General features: G+C 45.1%; 1 protein-coding gene and 1 non-coding gene across 4 annotated transcripts in view; both read left to right on the top strand.

Moving 5' to 3' along the window:
• Window positions 1-27,608, top strand: part of Fstl4 (follistatin like 4) — a 386,297-nt gene that overhangs the window by 199,371 nt on the left and 159,318 nt on the right. For all 3 annotated transcript variants that reach the window (XM_074057277.1, XM_074057276.1, XM_074057275.1), the window contains one exon: window positions 3,124-3,369. In XM_074057277.1, the coding sequence (XP_073913378.1) occupies window positions 3,124-3,369 (246 nt within the window). The remainder of the gene's footprint in view (window positions 1-3,123; window positions 3,370-27,608) is intronic.
• LOC141418385 (small Cajal body-specific RNA 20) lies at window positions 19,850-19,979 on the top strand. Its single transcript, XR_012443031.1, has one exon.

The raw sequence follows: 27,608 nt of genomic DNA, 5'->3' as shown, positions 1-27,608 counted from the left end.
GTGGCAACAAGGGGCCTGTTTAATGAAGAAACCACCTCATGGTCAGCACCTCTGGGGCTAGGATTGGATCACTCTCCCCATGCCTCCCCCTGCCCTGGAATTCTCAGTCCCCATGGGGCCTGCTGTCAGCAGTCTTTGCGAAAGACATAATACCCAGGGTTTTAAAGCTACTTTTGTCTTAATTGCAAATAATTAGGAATTAAATATTTGCCAACAGCCAATTTCCACAGCAGAGAGGACCTGAGTGTTCTCAACATCTTTGATGGCCACGGACTAACACAGTGTTTTCTTAATCTTGACCCCTCAGAACATAGCCTTTGAGAGTCCCACTCGCAAGCTAATCAAGTTTGACACAGCCCACATATGGCACTGGTCCTCAGAGGTGTTCCCTACAATTTGGATACCTGAGCATTTCAAAAGAGAGGGTCAGGAAGAGCAGGGCCCCCTGTTCACAGTCAGCTGGCTCTAGCTCGCCGGCCCAGCTAGCTGTGCTAGTCTCTGAAGCCCCTTCTCCTCTGCCTTTCCAGGTCCCCTTGACTCACAAGGCACCTACACAGACATGACTTCCCTTCATGTCTCCTTCCACTTCCCTCCTGCTCCCCTTGGGGGAGGTGAGGGAGATTTGTCCTCTGATAGTCACTGCTCGTGGCCCTCCCCACCCTCCCTGTGCCAACCCTAACCTGGCATCGGAACAGCAACACTAAATCAGCATTAAGGAGGTTGGCTGTTAAAACTATTGTGTCTCTTAAAATCTGAGTGTCCTGAGACCACATGAGGACACAGGTCAGTACTTGTCCATATGCTCTGGGGGAGGGTATTCAAGGAGGCAACCCTTGGGCTTGGGCTGACAACAAGTACCTCATACAGCAAATGAACCCAAGGGTAAGTAGAAGCTGGTCAGCCAGAGGGAGAAAGTAATGGAGGCATCAACATAGTGGAGCAGAAGCCCCGTGGCAAACTGACAGGCCAGAAGCACAGAGATTTAGGCTGTTTCTTCACATTGGAGTCATTAGTGGGTTTCCATCCTGCATGTGCAGGGAAGTTTATTAAAGTTCCCATCCAACAGCAATCCTTTGTTTCCTTGCCCTATCTTGGGAAAGAAACAAAGGCTGTTATTTTTAGAGCTGCATCAGTTTCTTCTAGTAGCCACTAGCACTTTCCAAGGTAACCTATTTTCCAAAAACCTAGGAGGACCATGTTACTCAAACACACTCTGAGGTAAAGTAGCCAGAAGTCCATGAGTAGAGGCTTCCAGCCCAGAGCCTCCCCTGCCAAGAGCCTGCCTTCCCTTCCCACCCGACACCTGTCAGGTGCCATGAAAAGGCTGCAGAGGGGCTGTGGAATGCCAGGGAGTCTTTGTGGTGACATACGAACAATTAGCAAAGTGGATAAAGGAGATTCACACGGCCTGCTCGCGAGCTGCACTTTTACACTGCACAGAGCTATGCTGACCTTCAAGTTTTTATGATTCCAGAAAAAGTCAATATTTTCTAGCTTGCCAAGGCTGGGGGAATTTAAATGAGTTATTGAATCAAGCAGTTAATTTGCCAATAACTGATTTTTTTTTTTGCCTTTCACATCTATAATGATGAAAAGCAGACTTAACAAAAAAAAAAAATGAGAAAAGGAGGATTATTTTTTCCTTAGGCATTTTCATCCCATGGGGCAGGAGCTGGAGCTAAAGGCTCAGTGTTGACTGCCAGGCCATTCTGCCTTGCTGAGTATGTGAAAGATGGTTTAGTTAAAACTAAAAGCAAAGACTTCTGGGGCCGTGAAGTTTGCATTCATGTTTTAATCATTTGTATTTTGATATCACTTTATAATTCTCAGCTTTCCATCTGTTGCCATTAATGGTGCATGGCAGTCCTCCGATATCATGGGCTCCTATAACATTATGATGTGTTGGTTATAAATGCCTTCCTGCTAGCTGCCCTGCCATCTGGGGTGTGAGCTCTGGCCAGTACTGTCCTGAGAATCTTGTGGGTTTCTGTTGAGTACAAGGGACACCGAAGCAATATGACACCTGCCACTTGCAGGGTCTCAGCCTTCCTGTCCATAACTTCAACATCATGCTGGAAAGGACAGGGCAAGAGGAAAAGGCTCTGCTGATGATAGGTGCCATGGAGAACTGCGTTCTACCTCAAGGAAAAGGCCAACCTCTGATGTCCCCGGCTGGGCTGCCCTCACCCCCATCCTGAACACGCAGAGTGTAGTTCCTCTCTAGACTCTACAGCAGCTCTCAGTGCCCCCAGTATCATCCCCAATCCTCTGCTTGGCTCTCTCAGGCTCCTCGAACCCCACCTTGTCCCTCCCTTCTCTTCTGTACAAACATCATTCCTCCTCCCGTCAGGTCTCTTACCTGAGACATGCAAATGCCACCATGGTAGCTTCTGGAGCCCTGACCCATTGTGTCTCAGGGAGAGCCCCTCATCTCTCAGCCTACAGCTCCATAGCCCTTTACTTCCTCTGTGAGCGCCGCGCCCCCCACACCCATTCTTGTATCCAAAAAGTAGTAGCTCCCAGGCTCCCACAGCTCTTTGCCTGGCCATAACTAATGGCCCTTGTCATATTCTGACCAGAGTTACATATGCATGTGTGTCATCCCTTTACAGAATCACCAGGTCAGAAAAAGGCAGTCATAGCTTATTTGTCTTTGGGACCCCTCAGGTCCTAGTGCACTTCCTGACCCAAAGTCATCACATTAAGAAAGGAAAAGAAAGAAGGAAGGTCTGTGTGTAAGATACCTCTTTGTGAGCACAGAATCACTGTGCATTTTATTGGTCAATTGACCACCAGAAGAGCGAGCACAAGAAAGCACTAAGGATGTATTAAGAGCCATCCTATGGGTCCCGGGATGGGCAAATGATGTGTCTGAGATGTCTAGAGTGAGTCAGCCTTAAGACAGGAGCTCTGTACAAGATGTCCTTCTTCGTACCAATGGCCATCTCTTGCAGGGACAGAGACTTTGTTAAGCACCCTGAGCCCCAGGTTCCAACTTGGGTAATCTTGGCCTCACAGGAAGATGGAGCTTCTGTTGGTTGTAACCTGAAAGAGGCACAAAGGAAGCTTGCAGCCCCTTTCTCCAGCCCCTGCACATGATCCTTTATGTTTGTGTACCTGCAGGTCTTTCCAGCCACAGGCTACCTGCCTCCTGCAGGAAGAAGCTCTGCAGCCGTGGGAGCCGGTGTGTGCTCAGCAGGGAAACTGGGCAGCCTGAGTGCCGCTGCCTGGAGGCCTGCAGGCCCCGCTATATGCCCGTGTGTGGCTCCGACGGGAGGCTCTATGAGAACCACTGTGAGCTCCACCGTGCCGCCTGCCTGCTGGGGAAGAGGGTCGTCGTTATCCACAGCAAGGACTGCTTCCTCAAAGGTAGGGAGGTGGCTCCTTGCCCTATGCCCTTGGGTTTTGTGATAGACCTTCCAGAACCCTTTAGGCCAAGTAGTTGAGTGCTGAGTACACGTGTCCTGTGTGTAGAGGATGTAAAGAGCATGGCTGATAGTTGAACAACATGGTAGCAGTGCCACTTCAGTGATGTGTTTTCTGTTTGTATGCCACCTTCAGAGACCCCTTGCCCTTGGAGGAGGCCCTCTGAAGAACAGAAGCCAGGGAGGACAAACTAAGCTCTGGTCACTGCAGAACATGTGACCATTAAAGACCAGATAACAAGGTGTTACCCAGGTCTCCACATAGGGTGGGCCTTTGCAGGATGGTGACAAGGACCATATCTACCCCTCAGGACAGAGTCCCATCAATCAGGAGGCTGTGCTGTGCATACAGTGTGACCAGATGGATACCAGAACAGTGGTCCCCAGCATGACAAAGACTCAAGCTCTGTCCTGGAGCCATTGCTGATGCAAAAGTATTCCATGCCTTGCCCGGCCAGAACAGCTGTGAACAAGACAAGGGTGCCCCTGCATGGACATCAGAACACGTCCCTAGAGATGGGGCCAGAGCACCTTTTTTGTTTCGGAGTTGAGTTGGAAGTGAAGGGCAATATCAGGTTCCATCAGATGTTAGAGCCACAGGCAGGAACGCTGTTCTATGCCCTAATATAGTCTTAGTACCTAGCACTGTGCTGTGCACCAAGAAGGTGCTTGGAGCCAGGTAGCTCAAGTGGTAGAGTACCTACTTTGCAAGTGTGAAGTCCTAAGTTTAAATGTCAGTCCCAGTCAGGTGCCAGTGGCTCATGCCTATAATCCTAGATACTCAGGAGGCAGAGATTAGGAGGATCCTGGTTCAAAGCCAGCCCTGGGCAATTAATTCCGCAAAACCCTATCTCGAAAATACCTAACATTAAAAAAGGTTGGTAGAGTGGCTCAAGGTGTAGGCCCTGAGTTCAAGCCCCAGTACTGAAAAAAAAATAATAAAATAAAATAAATGTCAGTCCTGTCAAAAAAAAAAAAAGAAGGTGATTCACAGATGGCAAGAATTAGAATGCATATTTCTATGTTGAATGGCCCTAAATTAATAGCACAAGACACAGATATAGAAATATTTGTTATCCTGAAACAAAATGGCCATGCCTAAATAAATGAGGAAGTGTATAGAAAGCAGAAGCAGAATGTGGGCATTCTGTGTGGGTTCAGGCCGACACAGACTGAGCTTGGGATAACAGAGTTGGGAGAGCTACTCTGGGGTTGCATGAGGCCAGAGATCTGCTTTAGATGGAGCAGGGAAGGGAGGAGAAGGCCTGGAGAGAAGCCTGACCTGTGTCTGCAGTTCCAGCCACCAAGGGCTTCTGAGCAGCATGAGCTGTGAGGTGCTGGGCACCTAGGGGGAGGGGAAGAGTTCAGCCTCACTTTCACAGGCCTCAGCCTGAATATTGCTACCCCCAACATGTGCATGTGACACAACCAAGGCAAGGAGCACAGGTGTGTTAGTGTCCACCGCTTTTGCCAAGTCCACCTATACCTACGTAACGGGCCAGTCTCCATCCCTCCCTCACTGGCCATGGCTCTGGAAAGGCACATTTAGCCTGCGATGGGAATTTTGTCAGACACTTTCATGACTGTGCTTACGATGCTAATGCTGAGGTGCTTCAGAATCATGAGGAGCGTTATGCAAATGAGGCCACAGTGAGCCAAGGACAAATGTTCCCGGTCTAGAAGCTCTGCCCAGGGTGGCCTGCCAATTCCTCGGCAACCATGCACACTAAAACACTTGACCACTTGCTCCAGCTTTATTGGCCGTGTTGAATTTTATAGACTGATATTCCATTCTCTAGTTTCCAATATCCCCCAAATTGCATCTTTCTAGAGGTTTTTATTTCTGCATCAGAGTGTGCACAACCTCCCTTTCCATTGGTAATTCAAACAGCATTTTTCTCTCATTCCTCATGAGAGAAAAAACAACAACCACAAAAGCTGCTGCAGTGAGGGATGATGGGGTGACTAGGGCACAGGAGGGTTTGGGGCAGCTTCGAGCAGATTAGAAATGGGCTGTACTTCATGCTGATTGAATTCATCCACTGAACCCTTCTGATGTGCCATGGTTGCCACAGACTCTGTGAATCCCACACCCCCCCAGGGGGGCAGAGCTGCTCTTCTCAAGACCCCTCTTCAGTAGAGAGAGCAGTGCCCGTGTGCTCCCCAAAATAGTGGTGAATCCTGGTACCTCCCAGTCATGTGGCCCAGGTGCCTTACTGCATTCTCTAGGCCTTTTCCTCAGCTATAAAAAGGGACTAGTGGCTGTCTCTACCTGCTCTGGCCTGGAGAGAAATGAAGGAGATACACTAAGACCAGGCAGCATAGACTGGTACATTGAAAGTGTTTGCTCTTCATGATACCTGTCCTGTGTTCTCATCTAACGTGGCCACAGGCCTAAAGCAGAGAGATGCCCAAACTGTGAAAGGAAACAGAGACAGGAACAAAGACTCTGCCTGGGAGGTTCTGGGGGACATTTCTGGGCTGAAATGGCTTAATGATAGGAAAGTGATGGATACGGAGGTACTGAGTATCAGGCCCCAGAACTTTCCTGAAGATGCCCACCTGTAGCCATCACCTCTCTTTCTGCATGCATGACTACCTGAGGAATCCTCAGGGCCTCCTGCTCAGAGTCAGCTCCAGTCCTGGCAGGCAGAAGGCCCAGCTGCCTCTCTTCTCTAGCCTTCCTCTAGAGTGTGTCCAGCAGGCAGGAGGGGCCTGTGTACCAGTTAGCAGGAGCTGTGGGGATAGAAGACAGGCCGGTCCTAAGCGGGGAGCTGAGCACTTTTCCTTCTTCCCCAGACCCTTGGCTCCAACAGAGAGAAGGACGAAGCAAGGACAGAGGCTCCGTTGGGACTGGAGAATGTAAAGGACAACTTCCTGTATTTTCACCTTACAATGGGAACAGCAGCATACTCAGTCCTGTGGATAACAATTTGTCATTTGTCCCAAATTTCTAGGACATTATTAACATGGGGAAATTAAAAACACATTGTTCCCCATGCAAACACAAATTCTAAGATCGTCCATCTTCCAGTCTGTATTCCTACCAGACTGTGCAAAGAGAACTTAGGACTTCATTCTCTGGGACCTTATCTGCCCCCAGAAGCCCAGTATGAGGACATCTTTTGGAGCTAGACTGTGTAGAGCAAAGGGGAAACAGATGGCAGGCAGGTTATGTGGGGCCAGGCCACTGTGATTTGGAGTTCCCACTCTGCAGCCAGCACCCCTAAGTCCCTATGGGAAGGTTTTTTTTTGTTTTGTTTTTTTTCATATGTACGTACAATGTTTGGGTCATTTCTCCCCACTTCCCCCACCCCTTCCCTTAATCACCCCACCCCCTTGCTTCCAGGCAGAAACTATTTTGCTCTTATCTCTAATTTTGTTGAAGAGAGAGAGTAAACAATAATAGGAAGGGCCAAGGGTTTTTGCTAGTTGGGATAAGGATAGCTATGCAGGGAGTTGACTCGCATTGCTTTCCTGTACATGTGTGTTGCCTTCTAAATTAATTCTTCTCAAACTAACCTTTTCTCTAGTTCCTGGTCCCCTTCTCCTACTGGCTTCTGTCACTTTAAAGTATCTGCTTTAGTTTCTCTGCATTGAGGGCAATAAATGCCATCTAGTTTTTTGGGTGTCTTACCTGTCCTCATACCTTCCTTGTGTGCTCTCGTTTTATCATGTGCTCAAAGTCCAATCCCCTTGCTGTGTTTGCCCTTGATCTCATGTCCGAATATGAGGGAGAACATTCGATTTTTGGTCTTTTGGGCCAGGCTAACCTCACTCAGAATAATGTTCTCCAGTTCCATCCATTTACTTGCGAATGACAAAATTTCATTCTTCTTCATGGCTGAGTAAAATTCCATTGTGTATAGATACCACATTTTCTTAATCCATTCATCAGTAGTGGGGCATCTTGGTTGTTTCCATAACTTAGCTATTGTGAATAGTGCTGCAGTAAACATGGGTGTGCAAGTGCCTCTGGAGTAACCTGAGTCACATTCTTTTGGGTGTATCTGTGGGAAGGTTTTTGATGAGGACTGATTGGGATACATGGCCTTCACCACCCTGCATGACAGAAGATTCAGGATTCCAAGCCCCATTTATAAGAAAACTTCTGGCATCACATTCCAGTTGCTATGGTAATAGAATTCTTTGTGAATGCAAAATGAAACATATTATTATTTAGGAATCTTTAGCATGTGCAAAAGTCAGGCTAAACCCAAAAGATGGCTTCAAGTAGAGTCTGCAGCTTTGATCCCAGGTCTCCTGAGTCATAGCTGGGTGTCTCTTGCTCAAATACAGGGGTAAGGAGGGATGTGGCAAAGATACTACATTGCTTTCCTCCTCTTGCAAAATCAGTCTCATGCTTGTCCTCTGTACCGTATACTACCCATAGAATGCCAAGATATGGACTGGGATCCGCTGCTTAACCTCATACAGAGTTTGTGTTTTTAAAGTTATCTTGTGACATCACCTTCCTATGTACATGCTAGTTGGCACTTTGAAAATTATTTTTCTGACTGGTTTTGAATTCACGCTTTATCTCCTCTGCTGCTCCAGAAGACTAGCTTGCCTTTCAGCAATCACTCACCTCACCAGGCTTGTATTATACCAGCTGATACAGCATCATAGTTGGGCAGATTTCCAAACAAACCATGAAATTATGGAAGAAAAAGGGCTGTTAAAGATTCTGCTTTATGTGAACCCTTTGGCTTCTGCTTCAGTGGTGTTTGCAGGTGCTCTTTGGAGGGTGGCGCATCCAGAGGCAAGTTCCCAAACTAGTGACATCAAAAGAAATGATTTCCATTTATGGGGAAAAAATTAAACATGCTACTGGGTTCACTAATCCTTTTCCTCTTAAGTACTACTAAACAGGCAGAAGAACTCAACATTTTGTTGCAAGTTAGCAGAGCAGATAGATCTTGAACTTGCTTTTCTTCTTTCTCATTGTTATTTTGTTAGTGTAATCGTTCTTACTTTTGATCTTGGTGCTGTAAGAGCTTAAATGAGGCTCCACACTACAGGGGGGGGGGTCACTTCTACAGTCTTAGGCTCCATATCATGGGGGGAGGGGGAGAGGGCATTTCTTTTCTGCCCAGGCAGGGCAAACTGCTCCCAAACCTAGCTGTGCCAGCCCCGCCCTCTGCAGGAGACCCCACTCCCAGGGTGTGGGAGATTCACTGCAGGGCTGTGATCTGTCAAGCATGATAGGGATTTGGCTCCATTCTGCCAGAGCAATTCCTGCAGCAAGGAAGAGCTGGGACCTGAGGAAGCTGCAGGGAGGCCCCCACCAATGAGGCAACAAGTGTCCAACGAGGGTCCACAACGCGCTCGCTCGACAAGGCTCATTACCTCATTTACCTCATCTGTAAAATGGGGGTAATGCCAGCACTCACTTCACAGTGTTAAGTGGCAAGAGTATGAAGCATGTTCTCCAATCACAGCATGAGTAGTCTTCTCTAAGTGGTATCAGTAGCTCTTGGATGACGATGGAGTCGTTGCAAATAGAAGGGCACATTCAAGGGACAGATGCAAGAGGCTGTAATATCCCACCCACTTATGTGGCAATGCTGGATATGGACTGGAAGGTGAAGGGTGATGGGCCCTCCTGGGGGGAGCAAAAAAGATGGCTCCTCCATATTTATTTAGTCCATGGCTAGAATTTGACCTTCAGTGGATCAAAAGTAACCATTGCCTTCTTCACATGGCTCATTCTTTGAAGAGAAATGTAATTAAGTCACCCAAGTTCATGTAGTGTTAGCAGAGGAGCAAGAAGAGAACCAAGTGAAGCACCCCTGGGTTTCCAGACTGGATGAAGTTCCCGGGATGCACGAAAGTTTCTAAGGAAATGTTAGTTGAGCCTGAAGGAGGGATTCATCTACCTGAGGATGAGAAGAAAGGGAATGTTTAGCAAAAGTGTCAGAGAAGAGAAGATGCTTAAGGTGGGCATTTGAAGGGTGAGGGAGGGTTCAGGTTATGAGGATGGGTATAGGCATCCTCAGGCGGAAGATGGTACAGGGACATCCCTTTGGAAGGGATGGAGGAGCAGCATTGGCTTCTGGACAGCTATGTGGACAGAGTGGGCAGTGGAAGGGCACCTGGAGGAACAGAAAGGGAGTCTGGAGAGAAAGCAGAGGCTAGTTCCAGCCCTGAGAGCCAGGCTAGGTTGAAGGGGGTGGTGGTAGGATGTCCCTGTACCCAACTCCTGCTCTGGCCTTAACTCAGATCTCCACAGAGGAGGGTTTGGCAATTTTCCACCTAGCTGCCCATCTTCACTTGGTTTTCTGAATGCCCATTGGTGTCAAGGCCGTGCCAGGACCTGAGGATACCACTGTGATCAGGCTGCCAGGCCCAACCCCATGGAGATGATAGCCCAAAGAAAGTTCAATCTCTATCCCTTAGCATCTCTACTCCCTGAACCATTTGACAGCTGTTTTAACCAAAGATACCCCTAAGATCTCAAGGACAGATGGGAATCTTTATGCACAGTATCTGATTTGGGGGGCCTCCTCCCTGCTCCATGGATTTGGTCAGCATCAGTGCAACAACTGGGGTTGACTGAGCTGAGAATTCTGTTTCAGTCTTGACTCTCCCTCCCCCACCACCCCAGTCTCCATTGGAGCTCAGTCACCCCGTTAGTAGTATCTTCTTGCAGGATCAAGAAATACAGCTTAAAACAAACGTGTGCTCTTTGAATATTTCCTCTAAGTTTTCTGCAAGAAAATGTCTTGGTGTGAGAACCCGCTAATGTGCAAGAATGTTATCAGTTCAGCATGTGTGGTGTGCTTCACAGAACTGCTGCATTTTGAATGAATTAATTACATCCTAGTAATTAAAAATTGCTAATAAGTTATTGAGCTGAGAAAGTCTCACGTTACATTGATTTCACTTACAGAAACAAGCTACAGACTCCAAGCCTCCCCCATACCTTGTTTTCTGATGTTTACCCCTCCTTCTCTCTATGCTCCTCAATGCCATGCCACTGACAGCCTTAGACTCTCTCATCCTAAAGTCGAAAAGAGCCATCTTAGGTCCCAGTATCCCTCCAGGTCATCTTTCCTCATCCCTTCCCTTCCCTCCACTACACTGAGTTGGTTAAGATCATCTGACCTGTTAAATGCCAAGTGAAGGCAACACTTTAAAGGTCTGCTCTTACTGCAGTCCTTCTGCAATAGCATGTGTCATCCAGCTCTGCTCCACTTCTAGGGGGCTTCCAGGGCCCAGCCCTGACCGTTTACCTCTCTTCAGGCGGGTCCTTCCCCAGCAGCATGTAACATGTGAGTCCCCAGGGGCTCTTCTTGCTTTCATCCCTTTTGCTCCCCCTTCATTATCCCAGCTATACCTCAAAGATCCACACTGTCTCATGAGCAAAGACCCAACTGAGTCTCCTCCCCAGCCCTACCTGTACATTTCCATCTACCTCTTCTGCCTCCACACTTCAAATCCACTTCACACGTGGCTACAAGAGGAAGCTTTCCAAGGTGTGGTTTGTACCATGTTGCTTTCCTGCTTGAACTTCTCCACCCATTCATTCAGCCACTGTGCATCTCCTGTGAGCCAGAGACTATTCTGGGCACTGGGGACACAGGGGGGAAACAACACAGACAGGAGTTGCCCTCACAGCAGGTACACGCTGCTGGGAAATACAGGCAGCAGACAGAGATAAAGTATTTCAGGTGTTGAGGGCCCTGGAGTAGTATAGTAGAGAAGGCACTTAGTAAGAGCTCTTAGTAAGACATGTGACATTTGAGCTGATGGAGACCTGATGGAGGGAAGAGGTTAGGCAGGAAGGCACTTCAATATCTGGGGGAACACCTTGGGCAAAAGGAATAACGGCTGCACAGAACCTGAGGCAGACGTTTGCAGGCATGTTTAGGGTTCCCAGTGAGACCAGGGCTTCTGGAGCAGAGAGAGAAATTGAAAGTCAAACGTGTGATGGGGCACGTTGTCCACATAGTCTTGTCAACCATTGGAAACCCAAGCTGCTTGCCATTTAGCAATATTGCCCTTCTAATTTGATCCACCATGTCCACCAAAAGATGGTTTTGAGGGGACCTCTCTTCGCCATCACCCCCAGGAGGCTTGCATAGGACACAGAGAAAATGATCTGTCCAGGAGCCTGGCCAAGCATCTCTATGTTGATTCTTTATCTGAGCTGGACCTCGAGGGCCAGGAACTTCCCTGTGTGAGCTCCATTCTAACAAAAGTGCCATGAAACTTCCACCATGAGAGGGTCCTCATTCTGTTGTAACTTCTTGCTATTGCCTAACTCCCTCCCATGCTGGAGGTCCATACAAGTTGGGACAACCACTTTATTTTTCTACTCCTAGCCCATTGGAGATGTTACACTCATTTTTTTTTCAGATGAAGGCACAAATTAGTAATAATGTGTTAAATAGGATACCCACATCCCCTTTAAAATCCCCAAGTAAAAGCATAGGGAGCCCTAATTAAAAGCCTTCCTTGTAACACAAACCAGAGGAGCACAGTAAAGGAGCAGATGGATCTGTGAGGAGGCCCATGTTCAAAGGCCTTACTGATTCTGTGGAGTGGGGGGGGCCATTAGGGGTGTTGAGGGAACAGGAAGAAGGAGGCAGAGAAGAGGGGAGCAAGGAAGGGAATGACACAGAGCCTCCTTCCCCACAAGTGTCCCTCCACGAGGCTGCTTGTGGAAGGCCCTGCATGAAAAGCGTGGTGGCCATGGCTCAGGCAGCTTAGGCCCACTGGAGCAGAGTTCATGACCAACACCTGGGAGGTTTCAGATGCTCACTTGGAGTCAAGTGTTTAATTACTACAGTGAGAAGAAGTTGATTTAGGACTTTAAGGTTCTCCCCTATCGCGCCTTCAATTAAGATCAAGGCCCCATATAGCAGCCACTAAATGACACTGTGTATTGAAACTCTATGCTCAAGCAGTTTATCTAATTATCTGTGTGACAAACTCAGCAGCTGCCAGATCAGCCACAACTCAAACATGTTGATTCTGGGTGCCTCCTGGAAAGTGTGTTCTGCATACTCACCGACTCCAGGAGAGGACTTCCTCTCTCTCTTCTCTAGGTGTAGATCACTTTCAGGTCATCTATTGCTTTTCTGGTGGCCTGAGGAGTTGGAGGAAACAGTGGTGGGGAACAGTGGATGCAGAGGTTAGGCAGAAGCCTGGTAGTCAGGCTTCTCCTGATTCCTGGTCCCTCTCACTCTTGTCCCCAGTGTCTGCAACTGGCATGAATACCCAGCCTCTGCACTTGCTTTTTCTACATAGGGAAGCAGTGGCCCAATTTGGGCTATCTTTGTTTCTTTAAGGAGAGGGAGAAGCACTTACCACTGTGTCCCACCACTGAAATAAATCAGAGGTTTAGAAGGTGGGCCACACAGTGACCCAGAGAGAGAGGGAGGGACTCCATCAGCAGAGCGCCCTTGTAGGTACAGTTCCCAGCAGAGCAAGCTCACTGGACACTGTAAGAACAAGACCACAGTGAACAACCAATTTCCATGTCTGTGAAGGTGACTGCTCCACCATGAGAGCTGAGAAGGCCCTGCCCTCTGCAGCACCCTGGATCCCATTATCCTGGTGAACTTATGCCCAGACCTACAGCAGGTGCCACAGGAAACCAGAGACCAGGACGCAAGAGTGTTCTCAAGGCTAAAAGGAAAGATGAGTTTCCTGGTGATTGCTGGTCTTGGGTACTTTCTCCAGAGAACCCTACCTTCTGCTTTTCTTCTCCCACTCACTTCTGCTTCGATGCAGCCTGATTACTCACTAATGGAGGTAATCGGAGTGGAAATGACTTTCAAAAACTCTTCTAAATGAAAAGGGCAAAAATCAGTTTATTTGAAGGTAATTAAAATAGCTAGATGCAATGAACTCTGTCCACATCTTATTAGCAGGGGCATCTAAGATGTGTATGTCTCTCTGTAGCTGGAAAAAAGGGCTCCTCCAGGGACTTGGGAGCTATCTCCTTTTGTCTTCCTTGGAGAACTTTTATTTCCTCTTCTACTGCTTGTCCTCAGTCCACTGTTGTCCCTTCAATTGGCTGAAGTGAGCCACAAAGGGCCAGTCCCCAGTGATCTAGCAAGTGCCTGTGGGGCCCTGCCTCTCTTGCTCATTCTGCCTAACTTAAGTTCTCCCTCTTCCATGTCTCTCTTGCTCATGCCATGTGGATCATCCAGTGATCCATGTTTTCTTTCAAATATGATAAATCCAAGGTCTTTGTTTAAGGATTTGCAGAGATCTTCAAATCGAGATGAGTCCTCTAGCTCTGTCTAGTCAGGTGGTGGAGCTTATATTGTTCTAGGTCTCTATGAGCCCTTATAGCTTGTCCAGTGATTCAGGAAACCATAGAGTAGAGGCATTCAAGAGTGTAATGAACCTGATGGCAGAACCTTTCCTGATAGGGGACTGATAATGAGGAAAGAGAGACCAAGGAAGAGGTCTCTTGCAAGGATGCAAAAGGAAAAATACCCCAACCAGAAGTGTTTCAGAAATGGATAGGAGAAAGAGGTGGAGGTGGTACCAGAAAACATCAGGGATCCATCGTCCAATTTATGTAGACATTGAGCTTGTCAGTTTTCCTTTCTGCACATGAGCAGGACATCTCCCAACTGTTCAGCTACAGTGCTGGTTACAGAGAAGTCAAGACCCCTCTTTTACAGCAGTGACCATGGATCCTAGCTCTCATTCCACAGTCTGGACAATCTCTCCAGGGCTGCAGAGAGAGAAACAAGAGGAAACCTGTTTGAACAGAAAATAAAGGGAACTCAGCTTCTGCAGCACGGAAGTGGGAGACCACTACTGTCAATTCAAGAAAACATGAGCTCTGAAATGAGATGAAAAAATGGGTTGATAAATTGGCTTAGCCATAGTCAAAATGAAATGGAAGCTGGAGGAGGCAAGAAGAATCTGGAATACAGTAGAAGTGCTGAGTATATTTCAAGTAAGAAAGGGCAAGATTAACCATGCTGGAATCCCTGTTGTTCTCTACTTGAGGAATAAACTTGAAACCTCTCCTCAAATATGTGGAAAATGAGAAAAAGGAAAGTTGAGCAATAGTGTGTGAGATGATAGATATGTAGGACAGAGATGGGAGGTTTAACATATCAGTGGTTGGCTATCTTAAACAGCCAAGATCAAGTCAAATTAACCCAATAAAGCAAAGAGAGATTTGGAAAGAAATCTGATGTCACATTGCGGGGAGGGTTGGATGGTCCTTGTTGATCACATTTCCAAGGATTGACTTCTTAGCTTTGGTCCAGTTCACATCAAAGGTGAGTGCTTGACACTACTTGATGTGAATGGGAAAAGCTCTATCCTTAGACTTTTCTGCAACATTAAAAAGAAAAATTCCATGAAAAGCATCTGTGGAGTTCTGAGGTGATGAAATTGTGATGGAAGAGCTCTACACTCATCCATGTATGGGAATAACAGATAATATATTCTGGTGGGAAGAGGCTCATGGAATATACCACCCAGGTATTGTTGGCTGTGAAAAAACCTGAAAGACAAACCCCCAACCATTTAGAGATATGTCAGAGAACTGGACAAAGAGGAAGCTGTGGTGCTTAAAGGCTCCTTAAAAGGAGGATGGGGGCCCCTGAAATGAGAACTTGTCTAAATAATTGTTCCAAATTTAATTGACAAAAATTGAAAAGCATAAATTATGAAGTGCACTTAATTTTCTTTTCTTGCTTATGGGAATTTCAACAGATCATGCATAATTTTTTAGTAAGTATGTTAAAAAAGCTTGCCTCAGCCCAACAAGGCAATTATCCATTAACTCCATCCTTATAGTTGTTCCTAACTGCATCTGGGTGGCTTTTCCTCTTTCCTTTGCTGGTGTATGTTAAGACACCAAGGGTAAGGTCGGCCACTGACTGAATTGGATCTCCTAAACATCAGGCCTCCCATACTTCATCACAGTGGCTGCGGTGCTCCCCAGGAAGTGTGCTGGGTCTGAGAGTCAAGTAGAAGAAAACTCCAGTGTCCTCAGTGTGTCTTCCTTAGGTGATGATGCACTTATTAATGGGCACATGACAGTATGCCAATGAGGTGGTCAGAGTAAGTCAGAAGGCTGGCATTCCAGTGTTCCATCAGAAACTGTGTGATGAATCAATAAGAGACAAATGCATGACAGCTAAACCCTGTTACTAAAAAGTGCAAGGAGGGTACAAGAGCTGCCTCTTAGGAGAAAGAAGTGAAGGTTAAACCTCTGAGACAGCAAAGGTGTACCATGGGACAAAGCCAGGAACTGTAGAAAACAGAGTGGCCATCAGAGTGGAGTGGTCATTATCATGCCTACCATTCATTGAGCACCAGCCGGGCTCCTGGTCCACTGCCAGGTACTTTCTGGACATCATCTCATGCAGTCCTCATCCCAGTTGGCATTTTACTAAGGGACAAAGACAAGCAAAGTCCGCAATTACTGAGGTGGTAAATGGAAGCACCAGAACTGTGTCCTTGTCTGTCCTCTTTCCCTATATACAGCAGCCACTTCAGCTGCTAAGAGGAACTTTCCTGTGGAAGAAGACATGACCTGAACTTCCAAACAATGGTTAGAATGATAACCAGGGCAGCAGCAGATGAAACAGGGCAGCTTTGTGGAGGATTATGACTACATTCTTTCCTCTTCCCAGACCCTGCACTTATCATGTGACAGATTGCATGTTTGTAAAGACAGTCGGTCCCCTAAAAGGAATTAGGTAGAAGTTAAGGTTTCCATAGATATCAAGCAATGCTGTATCTAGTCATTTTAATGAAATGAATCATATTCACACACATATTCCATCTTTGAACTCCAGTGGCCATTTCCATGTGGCTGAATGATAATTGACCATCACAGTGAGCAGGTTACAATGATAAAGTCCCCACTCATGCCAAGCCAGACAGCCAATAGGCTTCACCTGCACAGGAAGGTGGACACCCCTATTTCTCAGTGGCTTCTTTCTGTCTCTCCACTTCTATCTCATTCCCTCTCACAAAGTCTTGCTTGTTCACATGTCAAACTTGTCTCAATAATCTCACCCCTAGCAATTTTAAAGAAGAAAACTGCATTTTTTAAAAAGTTTCGTGGCTCTCAGGGAAAATAATCATGTCTATTGGGAAGACCTCTTGAAAACAAAGATCCATAGAAAAGGCAAGCAAAGTCCACTGCTGGGCATCATGGATTCTCTCCTGTGTAAACACCAGCCAAAACCCACACGCTAATTTAGAGAAACAGTGGGCAGTAAATAAGAACACACTTGGATGTGTCAATCAAGAAGGTTGGGGAAAAATAACTAGAAGACAAGTCACCACCAGGTTTTTGGCCGGTCCAATCCACAGGAACTCCACTGGCTCTGACTATACTCATCCAAACCTGTAGCAAAGTGTTGTGGTGTTACACTTCTCCCCTGTTTTAAGAGATCAGAGATCAAATGGGAGTGAAGGGCAGGGTAACAGCTAACTTCAAAAGCCCATGGTACATGCCAAGCCAGTTAGGCACCTTATGTCCTTACCTCATTTAATCCTACAGGAAAAGGACTTTTATTATGCCTACTTGAAGACAGGGAAACTGAGGTCAGACTCACCCTGTCTCAGGGTACACCTCATGACCACCCCTCTGCTGGCTCAGAAGGGGCATTCTTGGGTGCCAGTCTGAGTGTGAGTCTCCCACCCTGTGGCTCAGTCCCTGGGCTATAGATGGAACGTTGGCTCTTGGATCTTTGCACCTGCATCCCCTGAGTTGCAATGCCCTTCCCCCAGCACCCAGGACTCCACAGGAGGTTGAGAGAGCTGGACCCCAGAAGTCCTCATCCACCTCACTGACCAGTGCTTTCTGTCAATGGCTGCTTTCCCAGTAAAGTTCTCTCTTCTTCCAAACAAGCTTAAGAGTTAAACAATAACAATTCAAAATAACTAAAAATGTAAAAATGTAACATGAAAATTTAAGGGGAGAAAAATCAAAGAGCAGTGAAGGCAGTGAAGGTGGCAAATTCCTCAGAACACAAGAAAAAGGGAGGCAGGCAAGAGTGCAAAGGAGAAATGATTAGGTCCTGATATGTCTCCTTCCCAAGGGTGCCTTTGTATGGAACCACACACCCAGAGGCAGCCATCAAGCTGCAAGTTCAAAGACACAGGAATCAAGTATTGAATCAGCTGCAGTGGTGACTAGCATGGGGAACCGCAGTCATTCCCGGAGATGGTAAGAAAGGCCTCCGACAGCTGCTTGATAAGGTAGTGGCCAATTAACAGAGCAACTGTTTGAGGTGTCCCACCAAGTGATGGGATGTCTCATCTCCTCCCAGACCCCCAGGGGCAATCAGTCAGAAGGGCAGGTACATGACTTAAGTTAATTGCAGAAAAATCTCCTTCCAGGGAAGTAGGTACTGGCTTGTCATTTAATGGGACCAAGGTTTGGCTTTGACAAGAACCTTTGACCCAAGGAAAGATACATAATTCAGAAAGGCTCTACTCTCTCTCCACCCCACTACCACCACTGAGACTGTGGCTGAAACTTTCTGGCCCTGAGAACCTTGGGCTGAGCATCTGAGAGCCAGAAGAATTTTGGTAGGAGACAGTTGCACTGAGCAAATGTCCCAAACCCTGAAGAATTCATAGTATCTGGGCCCCAAAATAACCAGTAAGGAATCCAGAAGGGGACCACAGGAGAAGCTGTGACTAGGGGATAGTTGAAGGTCAAGGTGGGGCAAAAATCAGCTGTCGGGGAGTCAGCCATGCCATTGGAGAGGCTTATTCCAAGGAGTAATGGTGAGTAAAATCCATGAGGGCCTGCAGGGACTGCTCCAGCTGAAGTAGGAGGCCAGGGTGAGAGTAAATATCCACCAGGCAGTCACAGTCTCTCTCTTCTCTCTCCTGCTGCTTCTCCCCCTTCTTCTCCGTTCTACTTTCACTCCTACCCCTCCCCATGAAGCCTGGCTTGAGTGTGCCTACACATATGGAAAACAACTGACTGCAAAATAACATGCTTTTAGTTAACTGGGAGTATTTACTGAGTGGCACAAGCTACTAGTTTTAACTTTGAATAATTTAAGCAGCATCGCTAGCAGAGTTCAGACAGTCTTAAATAGTGCATCGTTTCTGCCTCCCAGACATCAGAACAGGTGTGAGCCAGAGGGAACCACTTCACCTGATTTCCTACCCAGCTGGTAGGTTTGTCTTTTGTTGGAGGAATCCTTCTCTTCAGTTTCTTAAACAATTACAGACTGGATTATAAGTAAATGACTGAGTCAACAAATAAATGTGTTGCCACTAAGAGTCCTTGCCCCCAGCTCCCCAGTGGGTGGAGGAGGAGGCGTGGATGGTGGGAACTCACAGTCCTTGCAGGTGGGTGGAAATTACTAGCCCCACTGTAAAGAAAAAACCTAGGCTTCACTTTGGAGGAGGCAGGAGGTGTGTTAGGTGATAAGTAACAAACAGCTGCAAACCCTCAGTCACCTGTAAAAGCTTATTATAGGGCTGGGGAATTTAGCTCAGTGGTAGAGCACTTACCTAGCATGCACAGGACCCTGGGTTCAATCCTCAGCACTGCCAATGAAAACCACAAAATGTTTATTTCTCACTACACATCCAGTGTTGGGTGAGCAGGGGTGCAGCTACTTATTATGGACCACTTGAACATGGGTCATCGCTGTGGAGACAGGGATGTGGTAACGCTGGCTTGCCCATTCTGCTGGAAAAGCAAGTCACTCAGTCAAAGCTAACTGCATGTGGGCAGTGATGCTCTTAGGAGCCTAGGGACATAGGCTAGGGAGGCCACAGAATGGAGTCTGCAGTCCTAGGCCTCCCACTTCCCAGCTCATGGCATGTTAAGTAACGTCTTTGAGCATCAGTTTTCTGACCCCTGAAGTGGATCCAATGACTGCACTTAGAGGCGTTCAGTAAGCACTGGGTATGGGTACAACATTTGCTACCTTACATCCCTGCCCCAATTTGTTTCTAACCTAGTTTCCAAGTTTTCAGGGATTTCCACAGTGGACAAGTTGTCTGAGCTTAGGGAAACAGAAGACAGGAGGGTGGCTTAGCAACACCGCTGAAGTACAAACAAATCACAGAGGACCTGACTCTCAGAACTGTCATGAATGATTCCCCAGCAGACAATGTTGCCTCCTGTGTGAACAGTAGAACTGTGTGAGGAAGAAGAGAGCCAGGAGACAATGTGGAGTGATTTCCTGTGAGAAGGCACAAGACCACTGGTGTCAATGCCGCTCTAGGTGTCTGTACACACATGCCTGGCCAGCAGGCTTCTGGCTTCCTCACTCCTTAGTTAAGGTTACATATGACACCACATGCACAGATGAAAATGAGCCTTTCAGCAGGGCTCCTTCTCGGATGGGATCATATCACGTGGCAGTAAGCCTTGTCCTTTATCCCACCCCAGCTCCTCCCAAGGCTAAGGAAAATTTCTAAGGTGGTTATAAATTCAGAAAACAGAATGTGCCCTCTCTCCCACTGGGCTTTGGGGGTTGTTTTTCTCCTCAGCCAAGGCAGGAGGTCAAGATCACCTTGAGGACTGTCATCAGGACTGCTCTGAAGCCAGGCAGCCCTGTTTTCCTCCCTCACCCATTTGTAGAAGAGAAAAAAAAAAAAAAAAGAAAAAGAAAACAGAACGTAAGAGCTAATGGCTAATGGACTTAAGGCTAAAACTCATTCTCTTTGTGGGCTTCAAAAAACAAAAAAGTCACTCTCCTTACAAATAGCTTTGGTGTCTCCCAGTTATTTCATCCACCTTGAACTCTTTTCTCACCAGGTTCCAAAATCCTTGAAAGGAATGATGAAGTTCCCAAAGCAAGGTGCTCTCTCAAGTTTCCCATCAGAGCAGTGTAAAATTTTTAGCACAATAAAAGCACCTGCATCAAGCATTCACAGATTCCTAATGACTAAAACTCCCTATTCCCAAAGCCTCCACATATTTGAGAGCATACAAAAAATTCATATTTTAGTGCCACCCCCCCCTTGTTTTCTAAAGTTTGTGCATTGGGCCCAGATATGGGCCTGCATGCAGAGAGGTCTTGGTTTTCCTTGAAGTCCCTTGGCAAAGTTACGGAATGTTTTGGCATATAGTTGTCCGTATTATTCCCATTTAATAGTTTTCCTTCTATAGTCAGAAGTAATGTACCCCTCTTTTCTTCATATTTTTAGTAATTTGAGCCCTCTATATTTTTTGTTATAGATCCAACTAAAGGTTTTGTCAGTTTTGTTGATATTTTTAAGGCAGCAACTTTTGGTTTGATGTAATTGATTGCTTTTATATTCTCTATTTCATTAGTTTCTGCTGTAATCTTTACTTTTTATACCCTTTGTTTGCTACAAGTTTAGTTAGAGCTTTCTTTTCCCAGTGTGTTAAAGTGGAAGATTTGGCTATTTATTTGAGATTTGTTTCTTTTTTAATGTAGGTAGTTAAAACTATAAATTCTCCATCTAGACATTCCCTTAGTGGTATTTCATAAATTTTGTTGTATTTGTCTTCAATTTTGTTCATCTCAAGATATTTTCTCCCTTGTAATTTCTTTTTCAACCAATTAGTTGTTTGTGTATGTATTGTTTAATGTGTGGATTCCCCAAATACCATTTTGATATATTTTTTTAATATTTCATTGTGTTAGAAGAATATGCTTCATACCACTTCCATCCTTTAAATTTTTTGGAACCTTATTTTCTGGCCTCACATATGATCCAGGTGCACTTGAGAAAATGTGCATTATGCTGTCATTGTTTAGAGTACTCTGTAGAAGTCTTTTTAGTTGACCTATAGTTTTGCCCGAGTCTTCTATTTTCTTGCTGACCTTTTGCGTAATTATTTTGTACATTATTATAAGTGAGATATTGAACCCTCCAAATATTGTTGAATTGTCTATTTTTCTCTTTTGCCAGTTTTGGGTTCATGTATCTTAGAACTCTGTTAGGTGCATGTATGTTTAAAATTATTAAACCATTTAGAAGGATTGATCCTTTTATTATTATAATATTCCCATATTTATATTTTAATAATGTATTTTTATTTTAAAATCAGTTGTGTCTGACATCAATGTAGCTACTTCAGATTTCTTTTTTTTTTGTGATGGGTTTTTTTTTTTCATTTTTCTTTTATTATTCATATGTGCATACAAGGCTTGGTTCATTTCTCCCCCCTGCCCCCACCCCCTCCCTTACCACCCGCTCCGCCCCCTCCCGCTCCTCCCCCTCAATACCCAGCAGAAATTTCTTATAATTTCCATTTCCATTCTTTTTCTTTCAACTTACTTGTATCTCTAATTCTGTAGTGTGTCTTTTGTAGGCAATATGTATTTGGATCTTGTTTTTTAATACCAGTCTTTGCCTTTAGATTGGATACTTAATCCATTAATGTTTAATATTATTGATACAGTTGGATTTATATTCAAAAATTTACTTTATGTTTTCTGTATGTCCCTTTTGTTTTTCTATTCTTCCGTTAGTGATTTATTTTGCATTACTTTGAATTTTTTCTGTTTAGTGACATTTTCATGTTTTTGGAGCTATTTTCTTAGTAATTGCTCTGGAACTTGCTGTGTACATCTCAACTTATCAGAATCTACTTCAGACCCAAGCTGACTTAGTCCTTGTGAGATACAGAATTGTTATTCCTGTGTACCTTTATTTTCTCTTCCTGTTCTTCTGCTATCATTATTATTGTACGTATTACATCTATGTTACAAATCCAACAATGAGTTGGACTTTTAAATTTTTACTACTTCATTTAAAGAAGCTAATAAAAGGAATGAAAGCAAGTATATATACAGCACATGTAGACTCACAGTCTCATTTTCTATTGCTGCTTTTCTTCATTTTTCTATGAATACAAGTTACCATGTGGTATCATTTCCTTTCTCCAATACAGCTTTTCACCCACCTGCCTCCTTTACTTGTTGTTTTCAAATATATTTTTATATGTTATAGGCCCAAGAATAAATTATATCATATTATAATTGTTATTACCAATATGAGTTGCTATTGAAGTTCCCTTGCTTTCTGCCCGAAGTGTTTCCTGTAGTATTTCTTGGAGGGTGAGTATGCTAGCAATGAATTATTGACTTTTGTTGATCTGTGAATGTCTTTATTTTTCAAAAAATTATTTCATTGGATATAAGAGTCCTTGTCATCAGTTTCATTGAGTTTTTGTTCCCAAGATATTGAATATCCATCCTGTTGCCTTTGACTTCTACAGTTTCTGGTGAAAAGTTAGCTGCTAATCATATTGTAATTGCTTTGCTCAGAAGTTACTTTTCCCCTGCTGCTTCCAAAGTTTTCTTTGTCTTTATCTTTCAACATGTTAATTATAGTATGTCCGGGTGTAAACCTCTTTGTGTTTATCCTACTTGGAGTTTATTGTCTTTGTTGGATGTATTGATTAATGTTTTCATCAAATTTGGGGCATTTTCAGCTATTTGTCCTTCAAATATATATATTTTTTCTGTTCTCTTGTCTCTCTCTGTTCCTTCTGGCCCACCCCCTGTACATGTTCGTGAGCTTTATCACACATTTCTATGAGGCTGGGTTCACTTCTGTTTTATTTATGCTCTTCTCTGATGAACTAGCTGGACTACAGACTAGTTGTTGCTCTTAGGGAGCTATCAGCCGCATCTTAATCGCTATTACCAAACTTTCATTGTTTTAACAGTACCCTTAGGGTTGAATTTCTCTACAGTATGTCCCAAGTCAAGTCAGTTCCTTTCAGTCAGAGCTCCCCATTTTTATGGCCTATCTCTTCTCCTGGGCAAACTCTCTAAGTCCCAACTCCAGTGCTTAGGGTGGTGGTAGTGGCCCATTTTTCTCATGACAACCTGGCTTATGAGTGGGATCCTGCATGGGGATGGTAGCCTAAAGTCTTCTCAACTTGCTTCACCCAACATGGAACTTCTATCATATGAGTGAGAGCGATTGGAGTTCCAATATACTTGGTCTGCCATGGCAGCAGTAGAGCCTCTGTCTTGTAAGTCAAGAACTGATGACAGATGTAAGCTTCAGCTTCCTCAGTTACTTACCAATTTAGTCTGTGCAACATGGAACCAGGAGGCATGAGATGTGCTGGCATCCTGACCTTCCAGGGAGCTAGTATAGACCTTGATTAGGAGCTGGGAAGAGGGAGTCCTGTCTCCTTGGCAACTGCATCCTTCACTCTGAGCTGGCAGGTAGAGGAATAAGCATGTCACAGCTCAAGTGAGACTGACTCTCCTTTTCTTGCTGAGAATTAGAATACTTTTTGAATAAATGTTTATTTATGAGCTGTATCCTTGAAGACAATGTCTAGGCATTTTAAATGGTTGGGTTTGAAGTAGGTTGAATTTTTGGCTTGTTTATTTGTTTATCATTTCACCAGGTCTGATTATTTATCTGGAGAACAAAACCACAGAGCTCCTCATGCTACCTTCCAAAAGTGGAACCTATGTTTATTTTTAGTTTACCTAGATTTAATATTTTTGGAATGGCATGAACCATATGCCTAGTCTTACCATTTTTTTTCATGTGGATCCCAAATTGTGCTAGCACCATTTTATTTTAAAATCCATCTGTTCCCCCCAGAGATATACAATACCATCTCTGCCCTGTAACAAATGTCTGTATTTGCAAGGGCCTGTTACAGAACTCTTTTTTTTGTTCAATTGAACTGAGCACCCATAGCACACTGTCTCAATTTCTTGATTCTCATAAGGCAAGTCCTGTTCTTCTTTGAGAACACTTCAGCTGCTTTGGGTCATTTTATATATATATATATATAAATCGTAGCATCAGTTTTTCAAGAGCATGTATTTATGTGCACACACCTGTTAGAAACTTGTTTTGTATTCCCTTGAATTTATAGGTAATTTCAGAGAGAATTGAAATGTTTACAAGACTTTGTAATATACATATTTCTATTTTTAAGTCTGAATATCAGTTGACACAAACAATATGTCTTCTTTCCCAGACCATGGTTCTTTCAGAAACTTGTAATATTTTCTTCTGCCTGCACTCTTTTCTCACAAGGGTTCATCTCACTTTAAATCATGTCAATGTGAGAAGAACAAATTAATCTTAGAGTCTATTATTGATCCCAACATGACAGAAAGCCAGATTTCTAGACAGGGGGTATTTTGGGCAGCTGCCTCTAATGGATCAACTACACCCTACCAGAGCAAGAATAGAATAAGGTACAGTTTTGTCACAAAGTAGCATCCTCTTTAAAACTCCTCCATCACTTTCTACTACCACTTTATTTCCTTTCATGCTTTCTTCAATGTTCCAGCTGTTTCTGACAATGAGGAGCTAGTGTGAGGCTTTGCTATTTCAATTGAAGCAGAAAAGCCTTGATTGGGGTCTTTAAAAGTCACTACTGTTACTTTTATTGTTGTTTTTTTATTACAAAGGCATATGTATTATTCCCTAAAATTTAGGAAATACAGAAAAGTACACGAGAAAAATAGCAGTTACTTACCATCAAGAAAGCCACGGATAATAGTGTAGTATATATAGGCTTATAGAGATTTTCTTTGTGTTTATATAGCACAGACACACACTTTATTCAAAATAGCACATTATAAACTCAGGTGTTTACTCAAGTCATCACTTTCTCGGGGAAAGGGATCCCCACAAAGACAGGGCAGGTGGAGAGTGCTGATGAAGTTGCTGTAGAGTAGGTCTGCAGGGAATTCCTTCAGGAGAGATGGAGATGTCAAAAGTGAAACAGCTAACGAGGTCATGTGCCAGCTCACTCATGGAACTCGGCCCACTCATTTTTAGATGGTTGACACAAATTTGATGGCCCCTCAAGTTTCTGTCCAACTCTAAAATGCTGTGACTTAAAATTTCCCCCTCTAGTCTACAGCCCCATGTCACCTGATGCTGTCATGGTACTGAGTTGTTTAAATAAGGAGCATGTTAGCCAATGTGGTTGCTGGGATGGAATACTATAGAGTGAGGGCTTGGAGGGCTTAAGCAGATTTACTTACCACCAGTCTAGAGTCTTGGAAGTCCAAGATCAAAGTGCAGTTTTTGTGTCTCAGGAGAGCTCTCTTCCTGGTATGCAGATACCCATCTTCTTACTTATCCTCACACAGGAGGGAGGGAGGGAGGGAGAGAGAGAGAGAGACAGAGACAGAGACAATGAGAAAGAAGGATCATCTCATTTATGAAGGCTTTACTCTCATTACGTAATTAGCCCCCCTTGAAAAGCCCTACCTCCATTACACTGGTATTTGAGAGACACAAAATTTAGTCTATGTCTAGGGAGAATTTCTTGGTTTAACTTTCACAAGAAGAGATTGCAAGGGTTCCTATGTAGCCAGGATAGGAGTGCTATGGTTGTTTCCATCTAGAAGGCAAAATATTGAAAGACTGTTCCATCTGCTCAGCTGGACACTAAACTGAGCTCTGTGTTCTCTCATTGTCTTCATATGTTTAGGGGTTTCTGAAACAGGTAACCTTCAGGAGGCAAAGTTTAGGGTGGCACTGCAGTCTAGAAACTGTATCCCAGGGAATAGTTTAAAAAAAAAATCCTTCCCCAGCTGGTCCTCAGATCTCCACTGAAGCATCATCTCCTTAAGTAGGAGAGATGAGAAAACAGTTGTCCCTACAGCTGGAGGTTGGATGAGGTGTTTGGGCAACCCTGGCAGGTAGATATTAGTCCTGCAGATTGGTGACAGGGAGGCTGATTTCAAATGCCCTGCTTGTCACTGTCATGAATTTTCATTCCTCCCCTTTGGTAGCAGTTTCTACCATCACAGGGTGAATGTTTTACCAGCCAGGGCTGTCTGTGCTCAGGTAATGGGCCTCCTGGAGAAGAAGTGGGCTGTACTGGGGATGTATAAGCAGAGGCTACAGGGCTGCAGGTATCAGGCAAGAGGAAAGAAATTTCTGTCCTGGAGAGTGTAGTAATGATGAGGATTCCTTCTTTCTCTAATAGAGTAGAGCCTTGGTATTTGTTGGTACCTTGGTATTTTTCAAGCCCAAAATCAGTTTATTTAAATGATGCTCCTATAAGCAACACACTCCTATGCCCAGTGATGGGTGTACCCATCTGTTCTCACCACACTTCCGAGGCTCCTGAGCATGAAAATAAAGATGATATTTCCTTGCCTTCCAGCTGATATTATGCACATGAATCAGCTGCTAGTGCTGTATCATCTGCTGGCTTTTCACATGGGTACAGAGGCCTTTTCCCCTGAGGAGTTCTTGTGTTGACCAAGAGCAGCCTTGCTGTGGGGATACTCAGCAGCTTCCCACCACTCAGATGGGTCCATCAGGAGTCAGTCCACGCTTTCCCCAGTCCAAGGCCCTCCTCCCTCATGTTTGATTTTCCATGATGGACACTAGCCCTGCTTTTAAATTTCATAAGAACCACATAGAAGAATGTCCCTAGGGGCAGATGTCCTGCCGTGAGGGCATTGGGAAAACAGAGCTGGCTGCTTGGGTAGCCCCAGAATGTGAGTGAGCTTAGCTGGTCACTGTCTACAGTAGATTCCAGGTCCAGATGGTTGGGTTTCCCTCACCTCCCCAAGGCTGGGCTACATCTGTGTGTATGAGTGGTGCCCCTCTGAGTAGAGTGCACTCCTCAAGACACTTGGGCCACTATTTGCCGACATTGGCTGAGGTCACTCAAGCATCCAGAGAGCCAGGCCTCGTGCTGGGCTGGGAAAGTGGCTAATGAGTCTCTAATTACAGGCCCGATGTCAAAGCTTACATCTATGCCAGGGCTCAATTTGTACTCAGTCCTCATCTGAGACAGAGTAGCCTCTTACCCAAGGGTGGCATCCTACCTCCCCCAGTCCTCTGAGCTCCCTGCCATTCTTTCTTCCTCCCTCTTCCTAAAACTCCCACTTCCTTTCTGAGGACAGGACTGGCCCAGGCCTCTTATCACACCCTGGTCTCCTGTCTCTCTCAGCACCACCTCATCCACATGCCTTATCTCACATGCCCCATCTTGAGCTGATGGGACAAGAGTCCATGGTTGGCTTGCAATTGACACGCACTGGTCCTGTATCTCTTCAAGGTTAGGACAGACCCTTCTTTCCTTTGAGTGCCTCCAGCAGGATTCCTGCAGTGTCTGTGATAAGCTCCTTAAATATAGTGATCCAGATGAGTCTCTCCATTCAGATTGGCCAGGGGGTCAAATGTCAAGTGATAGGACTATCTCAAGGAAAGTGATAGAACTGCAACAGTCAATCCCAGTCTCCATCTCCCTGCCGACGGCTGTAATTTCCC

The sequence above is a fragment of the Castor canadensis genome, chromosome 16 (genome assembly GCF_047511655.1).
Source record: "Castor canadensis chromosome 16, mCasCan1.hap1v2, whole genome shotgun sequence".
In the NCBI taxonomy this organism is placed as follows: domain Eukaryota; kingdom Metazoa; phylum Chordata; class Mammalia; order Rodentia; family Castoridae; genus Castor; species Castor canadensis.
Note: the sequence above shows the minus strand (reverse complement) of the source record. Positions and strands in the feature narration are given on the sequence as shown.